The sequence below is a fragment of the Ochotona princeps genome, chromosome 21 (genome assembly GCF_030435755.1).
Source record: "Ochotona princeps isolate mOchPri1 chromosome 21, mOchPri1.hap1, whole genome shotgun sequence".
In the NCBI taxonomy this organism is placed as follows: Eukaryota; Metazoa; Chordata; class Mammalia; order Lagomorpha; family Ochotonidae; genus Ochotona; species Ochotona princeps.
The window spans coordinates 32,886,987-32,905,506 of record NC_080852.1 but is presented as its reverse complement, the minus strand read 5'-3'; the positions used below and the strand labels follow the sequence as shown (position 1 = coordinate 32,905,506).

The 18,520-nt window shown below is 51.8% G+C and overlaps 1 protein-coding gene across 7 annotated transcripts in view; it reads right to left on the bottom strand.

Moving 5' to 3' along the window:
- IQSEC1 (IQ motif and Sec7 domain ArfGEF 1) overlaps positions 1-18,520 on the bottom strand; it is a 238,763-nt gene that overhangs the window by 17,571 nt on the left and 202,672 nt on the right. For all 7 annotated transcript variants that reach the window (XM_058678598.1, XM_058678601.1, XM_058678599.1 and 4 more), the window contains 3 exons: positions 9,918-10,079; positions 6,694-6,816; positions 5,214-5,380 (listed from right to left, as the gene is read on the bottom strand). In XM_058678598.1, the coding sequence (XP_058534581.1) occupies positions 5,214-5,380; positions 6,694-6,816; positions 9,918-10,079 (452 nt within the window). The remainder of the gene's footprint in view (positions 1-5,213; positions 5,381-6,693; positions 6,817-9,917; positions 10,080-18,520) is intronic.

Sequence of the window (18,520 nt, the reverse complement as noted above, 5' to 3'; positions counted from 1 at the left end):
CCCATGTGGGAGACCCAGAGGAAGCTCCTGGCTCTTGGTCTTAGCCTGACTCGGTCCTGGCTGAAGATTCTCATTCATTCATTCTTCATTCATTCTATCTCCTCCCCCACCACCCTGTAACTAAAAAGAAATGGGTACACCTTAAAATAATGATGATAATAATAATAAATCTTTTTTTAAAAGATTTATTTATTTTATTACAGCCAGATATACAGAGAGGAGGAGAGACAGAGAGGAAGATCCTCCGTCCGCTGATTCACTCCCCAAGCGACCGCAATGGGCCGATGTGCGCCGATCCGATGCCGGGAACCAGGAACCTCCTCCGGGTCTCCCACGCGGGTGCAGTGTCCCAATGCATTGGGCCGTCCTCGACTGCTTTCCCAGGCCACAGGCAGGGAGCTGGATGGGAAGTGGAGCTGCCGGGATTAGAACCGGCGCCCATATGGGGTCCCGGGGCTTTCAAGGCGAGGACTTTAGCCACTAGGCCACACCGCCGGGCCCATAATAATAAATCTTGCTCCCATTCCTGCAATTTGTGCTATCACTAAGGTAAGAATTTGGATAAATCCAGATGGGGACCCACACTCATCCCTTAACACTCCTAGCAGTGAAAGATCAGCACAACCAACCTGGCAAACAGGTTACGGAAGGAGCAGCTGCATCACCTTCTAAGTCATGCTCACGAGCCTTTAGAAATATCACCATGCTCCCCTAATCCAACCACAGCAGACCACAGATGGTTTAAGAGAGGCTCTGGGGAGGCTTTGTAGCTGGGGCTGTGAATTCAGGCTCTAGCAAACCTGGAACTGTGCCCTTGCCTGTCCCTTCCCAGCTGTATGACTGGTGAGGCTCGCCAAGCTTGGTGTCCTCCTCTGTGAAATGAGACAACAAGAGTACTGTGGACTCTACACAGGCTTGTCGTGAGGGTAAGGGAAGCACGTGTTGGCACCAAGTAGGAGCTGGTGCTCTGGGTATGAGCCCTGTACAAGGGCCTGTTGCTGCCCCAAACCAAGGCAGTCTGGGCTGGAACTGCTCTAACCACAAGCACATATCCTTTCCTTTATGCCTCACTTGAACGCTGAGCTACTTATCTGTGAGATAAGTCCTCCTCCCTCTCCAACTGGCAAAGCCTGAAGGCTGGCAAGGTAAATAGTTCAGTCACCATTGTAGGCATTTTGACGAGTGCTGTCAAGATCAATTCTAACACCCTCTGACTCACTGACTGCATTTGGACAGCTCTAAGGAGAAAGGAGACACATGCAAGGTTAGTTTTTGTAGCACTGTTTTGAAACAGCAAGAGGCTGGAACCAACCCATGTGTACTCATTACCTAGGGCCATGTATCAATCACCTCCCCCATCAGGACCAAAGACACTGAGGAAGGCTGTAGCAAACCCACAAGGGGAAGCACTCACGGATGCACTACATAGAAATGCAGGGTGCAGGGAAAGGTGAAACCATCATACTCCCTTGTCCTTGCTGGGCAGAGGGACAGGCAAGAAATGACAGTGAAGAGCCTACAGGGCAGAGGCAGTGGCCTGGGCATATAGGTGGGAGGGGAACTCAGCCAGGGACTACTTTGTGGTTTTTGTCTTTCCTATAGGTTTTCTTACAGTAGTTTTAGGTTCAGAGCAAAATTAAGCCAGAGGTACAGAAATTTCCCACATACACTGCCCTGCCCCTAACATGCAGCCTGGCCCAGCAGGGAGGCCCATGTGTTATAAGGGATGAGCCTGCACCATCAGGCGCTGCCTGTTCATTGTGGCTCCCACTGGGTGCTCTGGGTTCTATGGGTTTGGGCAGACACACAGCACCACGTATACACCACCACTGCCTGTTCACTCCTCCTTTCCCCTCTCAACCTTGCCAGCCGCCGTGACATTCCCTAGTGTCCAGGTGTCAGTCCTTCTGACCAGCCCCCATCACTTGGTGATATGTGCACTTGGGTTTCTTCCGTGTCTTTGTGGGGCTGCAGAGCTCATTCCTCTTGAGCACCAAGTTACGACTGTACTACCCGGATGGACTGCATTTCATAGACTGCTCACCTGCTATGGGCTAGCCGCACTCAGGGTCCTGCATACCATGAATACAGCTGCTATGAACATCCAAGTACAGGGTCCAGCGCGGGGCCTAGCGGCCAAAGTCCTTGCCTTGAACGCACCATATGGCATCCTGGCAGCCCCTCTTCCCATCCAGCTCCCTGCTTGTGACTTGGGAAAGCAGTCAAGAACGGCCCAAAGCCTTGGGACCCTGCACCCGTGTGGGAGACCCGGAAGAGTATCCGGGCTCCTGGCTTCAGATAGGCTCAGCATCGGCCATTGTGGTCACTTGTGGAGTGAATCATTGGACGGAAGATCTTCCTCTCTGCCTCTCCTCCTCTCTCTATATACCTGACTTTGCAATAAAAATAAATCTTAAAAAAAAAAAAATCCAAGTAGCAGCCAAAATGCCCATCAGCAGAGGATTGGATAAGAAAGCTATGGTTCATCTACTCCATGGAATACTACTCAGCTATTAAAAAAAACAAAATGCAGTTCTTTGTGGCCAAATGGGCCAAACTGGAAACCATAATGCTAAGGGAAATGAGCCAATCCCAAAAGGTTAAATACCACATGTTTGCCTTAATTTAAGATGACACGATGTTATGTATAACATGTTATGTTAGGTATGTTATATGTTGTGTATAAACTAAAATTGAAATGTCAATGAAGTGGTCACAGAAGGTGGTTAAGAACTCGCATTTACTTTTACCATATTGGTTATTCATTACTATGTCAATTAATTCCATAATGATGTAAATTTTTGCTGATGGTATGTTGGAGCTTTTAATTGATCGGGATGATACTCTGCTGGCTCTGTCTTCAGACCAGAGAGGGTATACCTAAGAAGCTGTTGAACTTGACTGGACAATAAGATGCTGGACTCTATGTTTGGTATATGCTTGCAATGGGGGAATCTCAACTGAACTGTGGTTATGCAACAAGGTGGAGGAATCCACCATGGTGGGAGGGTTTGGGGAGGGGTGGGGAGAATCCCAGTACCTATGAAACTGTGTCACATAATACAATGTAATTAATGAATTAAAAATAATAAATAAATTTTAAAAAATCCAAGTACAGTTCTGGTACGGACTGACTATATTTTCAGCGTCTTTGGGCATCAGGTTTTCACACTCTAACAGCCATTCAAAAGCAAACTGAAACAAACTGGAAATAAAGTTGATGGTGAGGGAAAGGCTCCTTGTCCCACTTCCCTACAGGTGCCTCAATCGCCCTTCACTTCCCCTCACGCCCCCAGGGCCCTTGTGCTGCTGCTCTCCCTGGGCAAACTGATTCACAGGAAATGTGTGTCAGAGGGTATGGGTGGAAAGAACAAGCCAGACTCGGGCTCAGCGCAGAAGGCCAGCCTGACTTGGGGAGCCCCAGGTCCTGTGCCAGCACTGCCACTCACTTGCAGTGTGATCCTCTCTGAAGCCACGGGAACATGGGACAGAACACAGCCCAGGTGTGAGATAAGGGACCACAGGCTCACTCCCTGGGATCACGGCCATTCAGCTTTGACTCTGGAAGTGATGCCAACACCTTACCACTGGGCAGTGGTAAGAGCGCTTCTAAGACAGAGACAAACCTGAGAAATGCCCCGAGTTGCTGACTGGCCAGCCAATCAAGCCTGAGCCTAATTCCTCTGGGCAAATCCCTGCTGGCCCTTCCAGGTGTTCCACACCAGAGGAGCCTCAGAGGACGTCAGAGAGGATCCCAAATCATGAACCAACCCACAGGTCGCACTGTTGGCTTAAACTGCATGTGGGGCCATGTGGGATCCTGTGAACCCTAGAATCAGGCTACGTCCAAAGAGAAGAGGGTAGGAGAGGCCCAGGGATGCATGGCGAGGAGGCAGATGGTGGGCCTCGGAGTGCACTCCTGCACGCATCATGGGGGCTCTGGCAGCCCTAAGCCGTGATCAGCCACCAATGAGCTCTCAGATACTTGGTATCCCAGGACTTACAGGCTTAACTACTAGAGCCTTCAACACCCCTCTGACCTAACAGAGAGTCACACGTGGTGAGTGCTCGAGAACACGCCTCAGCTGGCTCACTGCCTTCCCACCTCTGACTGGAACCGCCTGGGTGTTCATTCCTAACCTCGGCCAAATTCGGGAGCCATCTTGCTCTCTGGAGAAATACCAGTTCCCCAGCTGTCCTGTAACAACGGCACCTGCCACCAGAGGGCAGTCAAGGATGCCGAAATTACCTGGAGAGAAGCAGGGGTTACTACTCCACGGGGAAATCGCCCTGTTCAAGGAAAAAGGAAAGAGCTAGAGTTTCATAAAAATCCGGAGCAAGAGCGGACAATTTAAATGGCTCGGCAAAATTATAAAATTAGACTTGTATCAAGACAGCTTTTCTTTCTTAAGTTTTTTTTAGTTGTTTTTATTTTGAAAGCACAGAAATAGACAGGCAGAAAGTTGGAGATCCTCCATCCACTAGTTCATTCCTCAAATGCCAGCAACACCCAGGGTTGGGCCAGGCTGAAACCAGGATCCAACCCTGACTCTAGGTCTTCCATGCGGATGGCAGGGACCTTGGTGCTTACGTTTGAGCAGGTGGAACCAGAAGCTAACTCAGACGTGGGGTGCAGACACCCCAAGCAGAGAGGCCTTGTCAGCCTTCTTCCTGCATCCAGCACGTCACTGACCCCTCTCAGATCAGCAGTGCTTTCCACAGACAGGGAGCTGCCCGAGCCTCCACATCTGCAGCCAGGTGCCACCCCCTCTACAACTCAAGGTACCGTGTCCTTCTCCCTGGGTTTATTTTTATGGTCATCTCCTACATGTAACAAATGCTCATGGCTTTCCATTTACAGTGAAGAAATAAAGTTCCCCTTTTAAATATATGCGTTTAAATGAAAAACAAAAAAGGAGTGGGGAACTCCCAGTTTCATCCTTCACAAATAAGCTGTAAGTATCACCTCCCCCAGAAGTCAGGTTTCCCAACACCCCTGAGACTGAGGCACGGGTCGTCCAGCCTGAGCACCGTGCACTCCCTAGGACAGACTCGGCGTCCTTCCCCAAAGGCCCTGCATGCCTGACACCAGGCACCACCTGGCACTCCACATACTTCTGGGTCACCTGTCCTCCCCCCAGCCAAGGTGGGTGTGGGGGTTAGTATATGGGACGGCTGCATCTCTGAGCCAGGGCACCTCAGGGACAGCTCACCTCGGAGGTTCTTGACGAAGTCCTCCAGCTTCATCTTCCGCTCCGGCTTGACGTTGGGGCTGTACATGTCTGTGTTGAGCAGGATGATGGCGAAGGCCAAGATGAAAATGGTGTCTGGGTTCCGGAACTGCCTCACCACACCAGGGTTGCAAATGCAGTACCGCTGGCTGAAGCAGAGATGGAGGGCAGGGTCAGGGCCCCCCCGTGAGGGAAGGAAGTCTACCCCTCAACCCTTGGCATACAGAGACACCAACTATCTGGCAGAGAACCAGCCCTGATTACCCACTCACCCTCCTAGCTTTCCTGGTGATCCCTCAGGGGGGCACACGGCAGCCTGGGGGGAGGGCTACATTTGCCAGCTCCCCAAGATGTAGGAACAACCATAGTACTAAGTGCGGTTCATACAGCATGAGCAGATATGGTGCGCACGGCTCTAGGATTGTGCCCTTGTCCCTCCTACCTGGAGAGACCTCACAGTGGTGATGGGCCAGCCGTCACGGGCCTTGAGGTGAGTGGGGCTGGGCCCCTCGGAGGGCAGTGTAGGTGCATGGTACTTTAGCCAGGCTGCTGTAGCACCTTTGTTACAAGAGCAGAGCCAGCTGCCTGGCTAATGCAGGCTGCAACCGAGACGCTTTCCACTCATTGTTTCCACTGGTGATGTGCTAAAGACAGCTATGAGGCAGTGGGGACAAAGAAGCACAACCTGGCAGAGCCACACTGGAGGCCAACTTGCCTGCCCTGTGCTGGGAGGGAACAAGTTTAATGTCTCCCCTGCATAAAGCCCTATAAGGAAGTGGCTGAAATCTCCCAGGGCCATCTTAGATAAGCTCAAAGGGGCAAGGTCAACTGGGAGACTCAGGTCTTCCACACTCCCACACAGTGTCTGCGTGCAGTCAGGGATGAAGGGCTGTGTAATAACCAATAGCCTTGACTGGGGGCTCACTACATGCTGGGCTAAATGTGTCTATGTATCCTGAGTCACTTAGTGCTTGCAGTCCTCTCTTGGGTACCCAGTATCATTATTGTCACCTCATAACTGAGTGAAGTTAGGCACAGAGAAAGTCAAGTCAGCAGACCAGGCCACACAGGTGGTGCATGGCAGTGCCAGCGAGTGAAGCACAACAGTGGGCTACCACGCACGTGTTCCAAGTCACTATGGGAGACCCACTGCTCATTGGGAAAGAGCAAATGGCTGACTGCAGCAAGGAACTCATAAAGGAACAGACAGCTCCCTCCTTGGAGAGGGGGCTGTGCCGTGCTCAGAATCCCAACATCCAGGCTCAGTCCCAGGGTCCTCATCCGCAGAACGAGGAGAAACAGCAAGTGGCCTGGACACAGCAGGGACACGGTGAGGATACTCACAGCAATGCTCCCAGGCACCTGGCTCCACCGAGGACAGAAGGTGGGGGTCTTGGTCCTAACCATCTGCAGGTTTCTGAATGGGAACCAACCCCCACCCTGCCCCACACAGGGGCCCAACCTGAAGGCCTCAATGAGCCGCTCCACTTTCTGAGCCTCCCCCTGGACACGGATGTGCGCCTGGAACTTCCGGAGGGCCTCATCCAGCTCCATGGCAGAGAAGTCCATTTCGTCCACCACACAGCTGGAATAGAGATAAATGGTTCTGTGGCTGGCTTTCTCAAATCAGCAAAGAGCACCTCAGGATATGCCCAACAGCCTCCCAGGCTTCCAGGTTCCATGAAGCCCCTGTCCTATAAGGAGACACTTACACCCATTTGTGTGGTGAGCCCTTGCAAATCACCAGCAGGTCCCAGCTAGACACTTGAACGTGCAGCTGCTATAGCTGCACACAGCCAGGCCTAAGGCCAGAGTCTTTATGAATCCCACAGGAAGGAGGGAATACAGCTCCCATTTGCATGACGACGAAACGGGGGCCCTGACACCGACTTTTCTGTATAATGTTTGGCTCTATTTTGAGGGCAGTGCAGGCTGGGTCTTACGGGTGCCTTTCCAGGGCCATTTGGAGGGGCAAAGTAGTGAATGGTTTCTCATGGCCCCGCCTCTAGCATAACCTTCCCAGTCCCTGCAGTGGTGACCTTTGAACAGAGAAAGGGAGGTCTGTCCCAGGAGCTCCGAAGGCAGAGACATTTCCCACCAGCAGGCCAGGATGCTTATATTTGCAATGAAGCTACAGTCACTTTCATGGAGCTGCAGGGCTGTTCCTCTGCCGCAGGCCAGAGGCACAGGCTCAGGCTGTGGCTACCCCGCACCCTGCTCACAGCACTTCAGGCTCTTTGGGCAACGGCCTGGAAAGTGGCTGCTGAACGTGGGGGAGAGGACTGGACTGGGCAGGCAGATCTGCTGACCAGCATCAGAAAATGCCTGAGAACGCCTGGGTGGTGGTCGGGGGGAGGCACTGCTTCCTGAGGCCACTGCTATTTTCTGACAGGAGAACAATGTGCGGATTTCCTACAGACTAGGAACCTGAGCTGAGGAGTCGTAGAGCAACGGCTGCAGGAGACGGCAGCGGGGGAGCCACACCAATCCCCAGAGCGCTAATGGGCTTTGCTCACAAGGGTTTGAAAGTGGGGCAGGGGCCCAGCGCCATTGCCTAGTGGCTAAAGTCCTCGCCTCATGGGCACTGGGCTCCCATATGAGGTCAATTTGTGTCCCAGCTGCTCCGCTTCCCATCCAGCTCCCTGCTTGTGACCTGGGAAAGCAGCTGAGGATGGCCCAAAGCCTTGGGACCCTGCACCCGCATGGGTGCTCCTGGCTCGTGCCTCCTGATCAGCTCAGCTCCAGCTTGTGGCCACTAGGGGAGTGAACCAGTGGATGGAAGATCTTTGTCTCTCCTTCTCTCTGGAAATCTGACTTTCCCATGAAAACAAATAAATCTTTAAAATGGAGGAGGGAGGGAGGGAGGGAGGGAGGGAGGGAGGGAGGGAGGAGAAGAGAAGAGAAGAGAAGAGAAGAGAAGAGAAGAGAAGAGAAGAGAAGAGAAGAGAAGAGAAGAGAAGAGAAGAGAAGAGAAGAGAAGAGAGAAAAAAGCAGGGTAGGGCAAACACCACACGAACAATTCTGTAGGTTCTTCTGACTTAGCAGAAGTGCAGGCCCTGGGCTGTGCCTAGTAAGGCCAAGGAAGGGCTCAGAGACTCTGTTGGGTGCCTGCCACAGGCTGGCCCCACTAAAGCCCCCAGCTCACTCGACTTCCTACCTGAGTGGATGAGTGCATCTAGTGGGATGGCTGCCCTGGTGTGTGCATCCGTGCGTGCCTTTGTGCCGGGCGGGGAGCATCCAGGCTATCCCCTATCCTAGCCTTGATTCCTTCGCCTGTGACTATAAGTGTGGTCACTCCCCCAGAGTCATGTGGGATGACAGGAGGTGGGTACAAAGTTAGGCCTTCCTCCTGAGCAACATGCAACTACGACTTCAGTGACAGACACACCCTGGGTGGCCCCCTCACCAGTCCTCTCCTCTGCTGATGGGCCAATGGAAGGGATGGCTTTTGTTGGTGCACACACAGTTCTGGACGCTGCTTTATGTGTTCTAGTCTCTCAGGTTGAATGCTGCCATCTTGCAGTAACCTCTCTCTCTACACAGGGCCTGGGGATATCTCCCAGGTCACTGGCAGGCAAGGAGAGCAGGTCATCTGAACAGAGTTGGTCTCCCATTCTGCCAGCCTTTCACGCATAGAGGAGTGGTCAGCTGCTCTGAGCCCCCTCCACTCTTACTGATGGCATGGTAGGCACAGGGGAGGCCAGCAGTTCATGCTAGCCAGGCAGACAACGGGCAGAGGCAGGAAGCCCCGGACCTCCTGCTACCTGCTGCTCCTGGCAGCTCGGCCACTAGAGGACTGCAGCTGTTCAGCGTTGGGTTGCTTCAAGGTTGCTGTGGGGGATGGACGCACTGAGGATACCAGAGAGATAGAGTGCCTGGGGTCAGTGTGCGACAAAGTCAGCCTGAGAGTAGGTGTCCACGCATGTGCCTGGCAGGGTGTCGGAGCGTGGAACAGAGTGGAGGTGGGGCAACTCATTGCATTACGTATATCTAGGAGCAAGGAAGAGAAAAGGCAGGATTCAAATATTTGGGGGAGAAAACACATTTGTATGAATAAGATTTTTTTCCTGGTCATTGTTTCTGCAATGGTACAGTCAAATTATCATTTTCATGGTGTTTGCACATGTCAGGAAGCATCTGGAGATGAGAGGCAGTATCTGGAAGGTGCTATGCAAATACTACACCATTTCACAGAAAGGGCATGGGGCCAGCACAATGGCCCATGGCTAATCCTCCACCTCCAAGTGCCGGTATCCTACATGGGTACGAGTTCTTTTCCCGGCTCTTCCACTTCCGATGTTGCTCCCTGTTTGTGGACTGGGAAAGCAGTTGAGGATGGCCCAAAGCCTTGGGACCCTGCACCTATGTGGGAGACCTGGAAGATGCTCTTGGCTCCTGGCTTTAGATGGGTTCAGCTCCTGCCATTCTGGCCAGATGGGGAGTTAACCAGCAGATGGAAGAGCTTTCTCTCCTCTCTGAAATTCTGCCTTTCCAATAAATATAAATAAATCTTAAAAAAAGAAGAAGAAGAAAGCAGGAACATGTGGGGTCCTGGAACCACTTCCCTCTCAGTTCCCAGGGATGACCATGTGCACCTGGCTTTGAGTGTATGGCACAGAGGGTACAGGAGGGGATGCGTGGCTGACAGTGCGTGTCCTTTGTGGGGACTGGCTCCCATGCACTCACTCAAGCACATCGCGGTTGAACTGCTTCTGCCGGTTGCCCAGGAACTCGCCGATCATCTGCCGGCTGAGGCCCTTGCGCTGCAGCAGGAAATGGGCCACTCCCACTGGCGTGTCAGGTACGAAGCCACGCTCGATGAGGTACTGGACTCCCTTCTCAGGCTTCCTAGGAGTGTGACAAAAAGTACCTCAGTGCCAGCTGCCCATGTCCCCAGCTGGTGCCTGAGGTGGGCTACCTCCACGCAGAAGGCAGCGACAGCCTCTTGCCCCTCCCCGCAATCTCACTTCCTCAGGCATTCAGGGATTTCTAGTCACACTTCCCCTCTTGGGGGAGGACTGACAGCTCAGGCTGGCAATCAGACACCCTGGATTGAGATATCCCATCCTTTCCTACCCTGAGCCTCAAATATGGGGGGAATCTGTAACTCAGAAGCACCCACACACCATGCCAAAAACCAGAGGGACATGTGCCTCTATGGGTGTAGAAGGGGTCCTCACTTGTCCCCTCCTCCAATTGCATTCCCATTCCCCACCCCCTCTGCCTGACCCTGGTCCACACCAAGTTCTCTGCTCCCCTTGGTGTGGAAGCCAATGAGCCATGTTGTACTTCAAGGCGGACTTGACCCTTCCAGCTCCTGACAGATAATAAAACACCCACACTGCTAACATCTAGACACGAGCACTTCCTGCACAGTCACTGTCGAGACCTCCCCAAACCCACACACCTGAGGTCAGCGCTCTTCTGATGCAAAGCACTATGACCCAGCCGGGGCAGGGAACGTGCCCCACTGTGAGGCCTGACCGCGTCGTGTAACCCTCACCCACCAGCATGCACTTAGGAAGCACCAATTCCTGTGCTGATTTTCCACTGACACAAGAGCAAAGGGGACATGCGAAGGGACCAACTCTATGCCGGGACCACAGCAGTGGCCTTGTCGGGAAAGTCAAAGAGGGTTTCAGAGAGAGGCTGGGCTGACCCTGGAGTGCTGAGTGTGTCCTCCAGGAGACAAGGACTTAGGAGCCCAGTTTTGTTGCTAGCCCAGTTCTCTTGGTAATCTACATATGCACAGCCAGGCCTGTGAGGAATGAACCTGGATCCTTCAGGACTGGGCTAAACGAGTCCAGCATCTGCCCAGAGCATGCCACTTCTGCATCTGCCCAGCTATTTGCAGGGGTCAGGGGGGAGGGGTCCACAAGAGCTGTGTGGGCATCACACTAATCCTGACATACCCTCAGGCCCTGGGTGCAGGCGCAGCTGTGTGCGGCACGCCATCCATGTGTGTCAGGCAGGTCCCTTCCTTCTTTTGGGGCTGACTTCCTGCTTGTCCTGTGGTACTCTTTCATTCAGATAACCTGCAAAGGGGGTCTGATTGTTGAAGGAGACAGGCTGGTATGAGAGCTTTGAGGATGGTGACATGTGACCCTTAGGGACAGGTGTCTTCCTCTGTGGAGCTCACTAGGCCACTCAGGGGAACTGCATGGCACTCCAGGAGCAAGTCATCAGGCCAGACTGCCTCTTCATCCCTTTATTGCATGTCCTCAGAGTCCCTGAAGGACTTGCGGTGGTGGGTGCACCTGCTAGGGAAATTGGGATTTCCCAGGAGTCTGTGAGGTAGCAGTGTGGCTTGGAGCCCACAGGTGCTGGAAGGAGTCATCTCTCCCACTAACTGGGCAGTCATGTTTGAAACCTCACCCTGACAGGCAAAGGTCAAGGTCCTGCTGTTTCCCGGGCAGGATGAAGGAATGGGGGCAGATGCCAGTGTCTGCCTGCCCCACTGCCTGTGCAACTCCTGGCAGATAACAGGACCCTGCACACTATTTCCATGTACAAGCAAAACCAAGCCTCCTGGCTACAGGGTGACCCTGCTATTTTACCCCAGGATGACCACATACCCTCACCTTTTTTCCAGGAGCTTTGCATAGAACAGTGGCCAGCCAGCTGAATCTTGGCATGCAAATAGAAATAGATGGTGCTATTCCCTGCCCATGGGCTTGTCCAAGGCCATCTGTCTCTCTTCTTCAGGGCTGAACTGTCACTACTGGTTGTCTCTCCTGAACAGGAACAATGTTGCCCCCTCCCCAGGCTGCCTCTTTCTTCCTGCCAGTTCTGGGTGTTTTGTCACTCACCCCAGGCATCCTATCATCTACCCCAGGTGCCTGTCCATTAAGGTTGCTGATACGGAGCCCGTGCTTCTCTCCTTCCTTGGGAAATGAGTAGGCTCCTTTCTTCACCACCACCCACCCTCCCCCATCCCCACCCTGCTCTGTTGACATGCAGTTCCCTATAGCACCAGGGACTTCCAGGATAAGCCTCCTCTGTCCTGGCATTGCTCAGAGCACATGGAAAAGGGCAGCAGCTGCTTCAGGGAACAAACATGCTCCTCTGGGATTCAGGAAGGACCAAGAGTCTCTCTTGTGCCAGACACAAAGCAGTGGGCGTGTTGGCTGTGAGCAGAGCCAGCTGAGGACACACCTTAGCACATGAGCGGGTCATCACCTGGCATCTACAGGACTAAAGGGACTGCATGGTGGAGTGTAGCAGAGGGCTCCTGCAGGCGGAACAGAGAGGGGCCTTCTCTAAGCAGGTGACCAGGAACACTGGCACTAGTGATCAGGCGCCTCCTGGGCCTCAGACTGGGGGAGAACGTGTCTTGCACTGCTATGCTGTCCCAGGGTGGTGGAGAGCAGAGGCCCTGGAGGAGTGGGGAGGGCTGAGCGATGGTCAGCCAGACCACACTGTCCCAGGCAAGGCAGGGTAGGGCAGGGACAGGATGTGATTTCCATGTTGAAGAAGTCCCTGCTGGCTACTCTGAGGACAGACACAGCCAGCGCCTCCCCAAGCATCCGAGCAGCAGGGGAGTGGAGGCAGGAACAAAGGCAGAGTTTAGAACATGGTCTTAGGGTAAAGATGACAATATTTGCTCCTGAATTGTAAGGGGTTGGGGGTAAGGAACTGGGGCAGGGACAGCATAGGCAGCACAGGGGAGGGACAAGAGATCACAAATCCAGAATGGGTCCAGCTTTCAGTTGAACCTCCTTGGGACAGGCTAATTCCTAGACCAGTGACTAGAACTTTCCTAGCACATACTTAGAAAGGTGTGTTGGCAGCAGGTCCAGGCAGGGAGCTGCATGGGATAGGCTGATGAGAACAGGCTGGAAGGCAGGGGACAGGGCCCCAGGGTAGGCATGGGAGTCTCCAACAGCCTCCCTGGCAACAGACAGCCAGAATACTGCACCCCTGCTGGTGCGGGGGCCCTTCTCATAGTCCCATTCACCTCCCAGCACTCTTACCAAGACTTTATGAGACCCTTCTTGCTCCAAACAGTTCCTAATTGCTCTGAGGCTCCCAGGATTTCCACCCACTGCCCCAGGACAGTTTCTTGCTGTGTGCTGAAGGAGCACATCCCCTGGGCTCGTCTAAGAGTAACACTAGCTGGTATGCGCCATAGGGAACTCTTCCCTTGTACCTCTGCTCTCTCCAAGGTGGTGATGGTGGCGAGGGGACCAGGGGTCTTACTTGGAGCACAGAACTGTAAACAGATGGAGTATGTGTCATTTGTCTGGGTAGCTGTGCAACCCTCTAGAGTCACCTCCCTCCCTCCTTCCACAAACACAGATTGAACAATTACTCTGTCAGATGCTGTGCTAGCAGAGTTAACATCAAACCCAGCACCCATGCTTGGAAAATCTGCTTTCTGGGGGGAGTGTCATAAAAGGCACACTACATCACTGGGATCAAGCGCATGGTCATGGAAACCAGAAGTCCAGGCTTAAATCTCAACTCCATTTACTAGCTGGCTGGTCTAGGGCAAGTTGCTAAACCTCTCTGTGCTTCTGTACAATGGGGATATCAACAAGGCACACAGCAGAGTCATTATGAAGAATAAACGATGATCTGCATCAAAGTACCACACCCCTAAGTCCTCAAAAACCACACTGTAGGTTATGTGACATAAGCAAAGGCCACAGTCAGGCAAAACTACACCAGGCGATAACACAATGACGGGAAGCTGGGAAGAGCAGGAGGGACAGCCTCGGGAAAGCTCTCCCGCAGGATGGGACATTAAACCTGGTACCAGGAAGAGTGTCATTGTAGCGGGAATGGCCCACACAAAGCCATACTTGACAGGTAACAAAATGAGGGCACAGAAGGGTAAGTAACTTAGCCTAAGGCTGCCCAGCAAGATAAAGAGCGTCAAGACACAACTTTCTCCTCAGCACCAAGACAAGCTTCTAAAATCCACCCTCCCCTCCCACCCTTCACTGCTGCTGAAAAGCAGCTCCCCCCAGCATCACAAGTGCTCCCCATCCCCTCATGGTGATTTCTCAATGCACTCCTCCAATTACTTTTTCTTTCGCTTGTTTAGCTCTACCCTGCGAAGACCCAGCTCCAGGAAAGTGACGACAGTGACACTTTCGCCATCTACACTTGACCCACTATGGCAGGCTGGGTGTTCAGCCTTCTCTTCCAAACACTTCAGGACAGTCGCTGTCCAGGGAGCCACAGCCCTGTCCCTGCTTGGCTGTTCCTGGGACTGACACTAACTGCCTTCTCCAAGGGTGGAGCTTTTCTTGATCCCTCAGGCTCAGACTCAAGTGTCACAAGGAAGCACACACAGACAGGCCCTTTCTGCCGCAGGCATCTCTCCTTGGCTCCTGGCTGCAAGCTCTCAGCAGTGGTGAGCTGTGGCAGGCTCTGGGGAGGAGCGGGCACAAGGCTGACCAGCACTTCAGAAAACCTCCTGGCTGCCAGAGTGCCAAGGACACACCCCCTCTTGTCCCAGCATAACTGAGAACAGAGGGGTTCTCCAGCTGTGTCCAACACTGAAGCTGCCTAGCACCCCCTTGAGAGCTGGAATCCCAGGCCCCTCTAAGCAAAAAATGGAGCCCACCCAACTTCTACTGTGAGGGTGGTCACAGAGGCAAGGAGGGTCCCCACCTTGTTTGGCACTCAGAGAATCCCAGAGCCCTGCAACTACCTTCCAACTTGGTGGTCCAGGTCTAGATCTGCCAAGAAGCCACTGTGGCACCGTGGACTTGTTCACCCTCCCAGGACTGCCTGCTTGATCCTGTTCTGATTTTCCCTATAGTTCTCTCTGACAGCATGAGCTGGAAGTCGGCCTTCCTCTTATTCATCCTATAGACAAGGTGGGACATTACCTTCAAAAATGTGTTTGGCTTGCCCTTCAGGGCCTCCCTTGGTACTGTATTTCTTTTGGGGTGGTGGGGGGGGGGCTCAGCAGCAGCCACTTGAGAACCAAGAAAAGGACTAAAACCCCAGAGGCTCTGATGGTGGCAAGAGTGACAGGCCACAGTAACCCACGTCTAGAGAAATGGAACTGGCCACCTTCAAAGATGCAGCTCAAAGTGCTCCTGTGAGGGCTAGTGGGGCATGAGGTACAGAGCCTAGAAAACAGTCAGAAGGCGCTCCAGTCAGAGGGATTCCAGCCTGGTGCAACAGGCTGATCCAAGCCAAGCTCGGCCCTGGCCTGAGCTTGGACTGCCACTTGGGAAATCTAGCAACTCGGCTGCACAGCCTCCAGTGCCTTTGCAGTGGGGGCTGGGGCTCTGCTACTCAAGAGCGGAACTGCCAGTGTTTCAAGGCTCCAAAGAGACTTGGCAGTGGGCATAGATCTACGCCAAAGGCTTTGCTAACTGGAAAGCTCCAGATATGTGAGAGGAAACTGTTGATTAGCCTGTTGAAATAACAATTTCAGAAAGGCAACTTCTGTCCATATCCCCCCAACACCTGGCAGTGGCAGGATCATTACCCCCACAGTACAGAGGAGGCCTGTGTCCGGAGACTGAGGCACGGCTGATCTGGGAATTCTGTCAGGCACTATCACCCTTCCTAGTATCCTGCAGCCTCTGTGAGGGACAGAAGGGTGTCCCACATGAAATCCCAATGGCTCCTGCCAATGGAAAGCCCAGTGGATCTGTTCCTGTCAGGGCTTCGAACCAGCATGTCTAAGAATGATGGGATTATTTTGGGTCCGCGCTGCCCAATAGAATAGCCACCCACCACAAAGTGACCAGGAAGCCCTGGAGATGCTTTTAGTGCACTTCGTGGACTGGATTCATTTTAGTTTTCATTTAAATAAACTTGACTTTCGCTTAAAGAGTCCATCAGTCCTATCCAACAATGGCATAAAGGGGGCAGGTTTCCCAAGTCCACGTTGTAGCAGAAGGTGATTCCACTGCCCATCACAAATTTCCATTATTCCTAAGGAGTTGACTCTGCAATTTGCTTTGTAGAACCACCACCCAGGAAAGGCTCAAACTGAAGAAGAGCCAAGATCATTTTTTTTTTTAACAAACTGAGAGGGCTTTTTGCCCTAATAAGAATACATATAAAACTGTAGCAGGTAAAAAAAAAAAATTCGATGTTGGCAGAGGAATAAACAAACAAATCCTCTAGTCATTAGCATGGAGCTCTACAAGGATCTTCATTCTGTTTCCTAATATGTCCCAGGCCCCTACAATAGTGCCTGGCATGTAGAAGGTGGCCAACACATAGTTGCTGAATAAAAGGGTGCAAGCAGAGACCCATGTTCACGTGGGAATGAGAGGACATTTCGCGTTAGCACAGATGATTCAACTTGGAGGCCACTGGTTAATTCATGGGGCAAGATAAAAGACCCTAGCTTTGTCTCCAAAATAAACTCCAGATTAAAGTCCTCAAGTGTACAAAACAAAACTAAGAAAGTACTGAAGAAGTTTTAAAACTGAGTCTTTGAACTGGGGCTGAGTCTTTGAAAACAAAACATAAAAAGCCAGTGTGTGTGTGTTTTAAAATACTGATGATCTGTCTAATTAAAATTATTATGAAACAGAACATAAAAGTTTAGAAATGTAAAACGAAAAACTCTTATCTCATAAATGTAAGATGAATTTTATGAGGTGGAATTAAATCTCCAAAGACTCAAAATCAAAAAAAGAGATGAAGAGACAAGTTACAGGATAAAAATGTTTGTAATTACCAGAGATCAGTACTCATAGCACATAAAGAACTCCCACCAACAGGTCCTCGAGATTGGCAGACAGTCACAGAAAAAAATGGGCGGGGATATTAACAAGCATCTTGAAGAAAACCCATATATAGACACACCCCCTTTTGGAGAAAGCTGTGGAACAAAAGAGACAAAATATGCACCTGCTGGCTGGAGGGAAAAGGCTAATCCCAAGAACTAACATGCACAGGGACAAGAACACTCAAATCCAACCACAGAGGGTGGGTCTGGGAACAACCCCTCTTCAACAGCAAACTGACAGTTCCTCTGTCAGTTCAAAGTGTGGCTACCTAGAACCAAATAATTCCGCTCTAGCTATATTTCCTAGAGACTCTCCTGGGACTCTGTGTAGAAGGTGCTCACATCTACTCCCATACTCTAGGAAGTCATGAACAAGTAGAGGAACAACTCCAAAACCCTACAGATCTCTCCACATGGACTACCACACTGTAGCAGACAGGAAGACCAACAGCAAACTGTACAGTAACAACACAACGGGCAAAGGTCATTTAGTCCCAAGCCACAAATGATGTCACCAAGGACCAGGTGTGCCACATTCTGCTCTAGCACCACACACATCTCACAACCCTATGAAGTAGACACCATTGATAAGCCCTGTTTCACAGATATGTACACTCAATAGCAAGCTGCACTGCTCAGTGAAGAACAGGTAGAGAACAGGACAGTCAGGATCTGAAGCTAATCAGCCTGGTCCCAGAGCTTAACCATGTAGCTTCACCATGGTGATCCATGGTTCTTTAGGACACATGAATATGCACAAATAAAAGATCTGGAAGGAAACAGGAGACTCCCAGAGACTATGAATGCAAGAGGATGTGCTCCTGTGGCTTTTCTTTTCTATGGAACATGCAGTCATAGGTCACACATGGAATTTACAATGAAGAGAACAAGAACAAATTCACAAAACCTAAAACTAACAGGTTGAGGGAGGCTGCCAGTTCCTTGCTGCTGTCCTCCACTAGTCCACACCTGTGAAACCTCCCTTAGTCCAGGCTCTCCCCAGAGATCTGGTATAGACATAACCTTGGGGTATTTCCAAGGAGCCATGGGAGCAGACTTTTGGGACAGAGTTGGAAATGAACTTGAGCCTCCTGCTCCCACTGTGTTACCCAGCACCCTAATGTGACATAAGAAAACTAATGCCTGGCCCTAGCTCCTAGGATCAGTGTCAGTAACCACTGGGCAGGCTGGCTACATCCTTTCCATATCTACAACCCCTGTGGGAGCCCATACTAGAACAGTGTCTGGCGAACTTAAATCCCTGAGGCCTGGTACATGGAAACTGTGAGAGCTCAAGTTGAACAGTCTGCCAATCAACACTCCTCCCAAGGAGTGCTCAGCCTCATCCCTTTCCTCTTGCTATTTTTGGCCTGTGTTAAGAACAGTCTACTTGGAATACTGCTTTACTTCTCAGATCTGTGCCCAGGACAGCCCAAACTGACTGGGACTCTGGCAAGAGGCACCCACTCAACTCCTGCATCCAACTCACAAAGCTCTCAAGACCTTGAATCCTAACCTCCCTCAACCATGGGTCCTGTGTCTGCCCTGGGATTCCCAGACACAGGCCTGGGCTTGC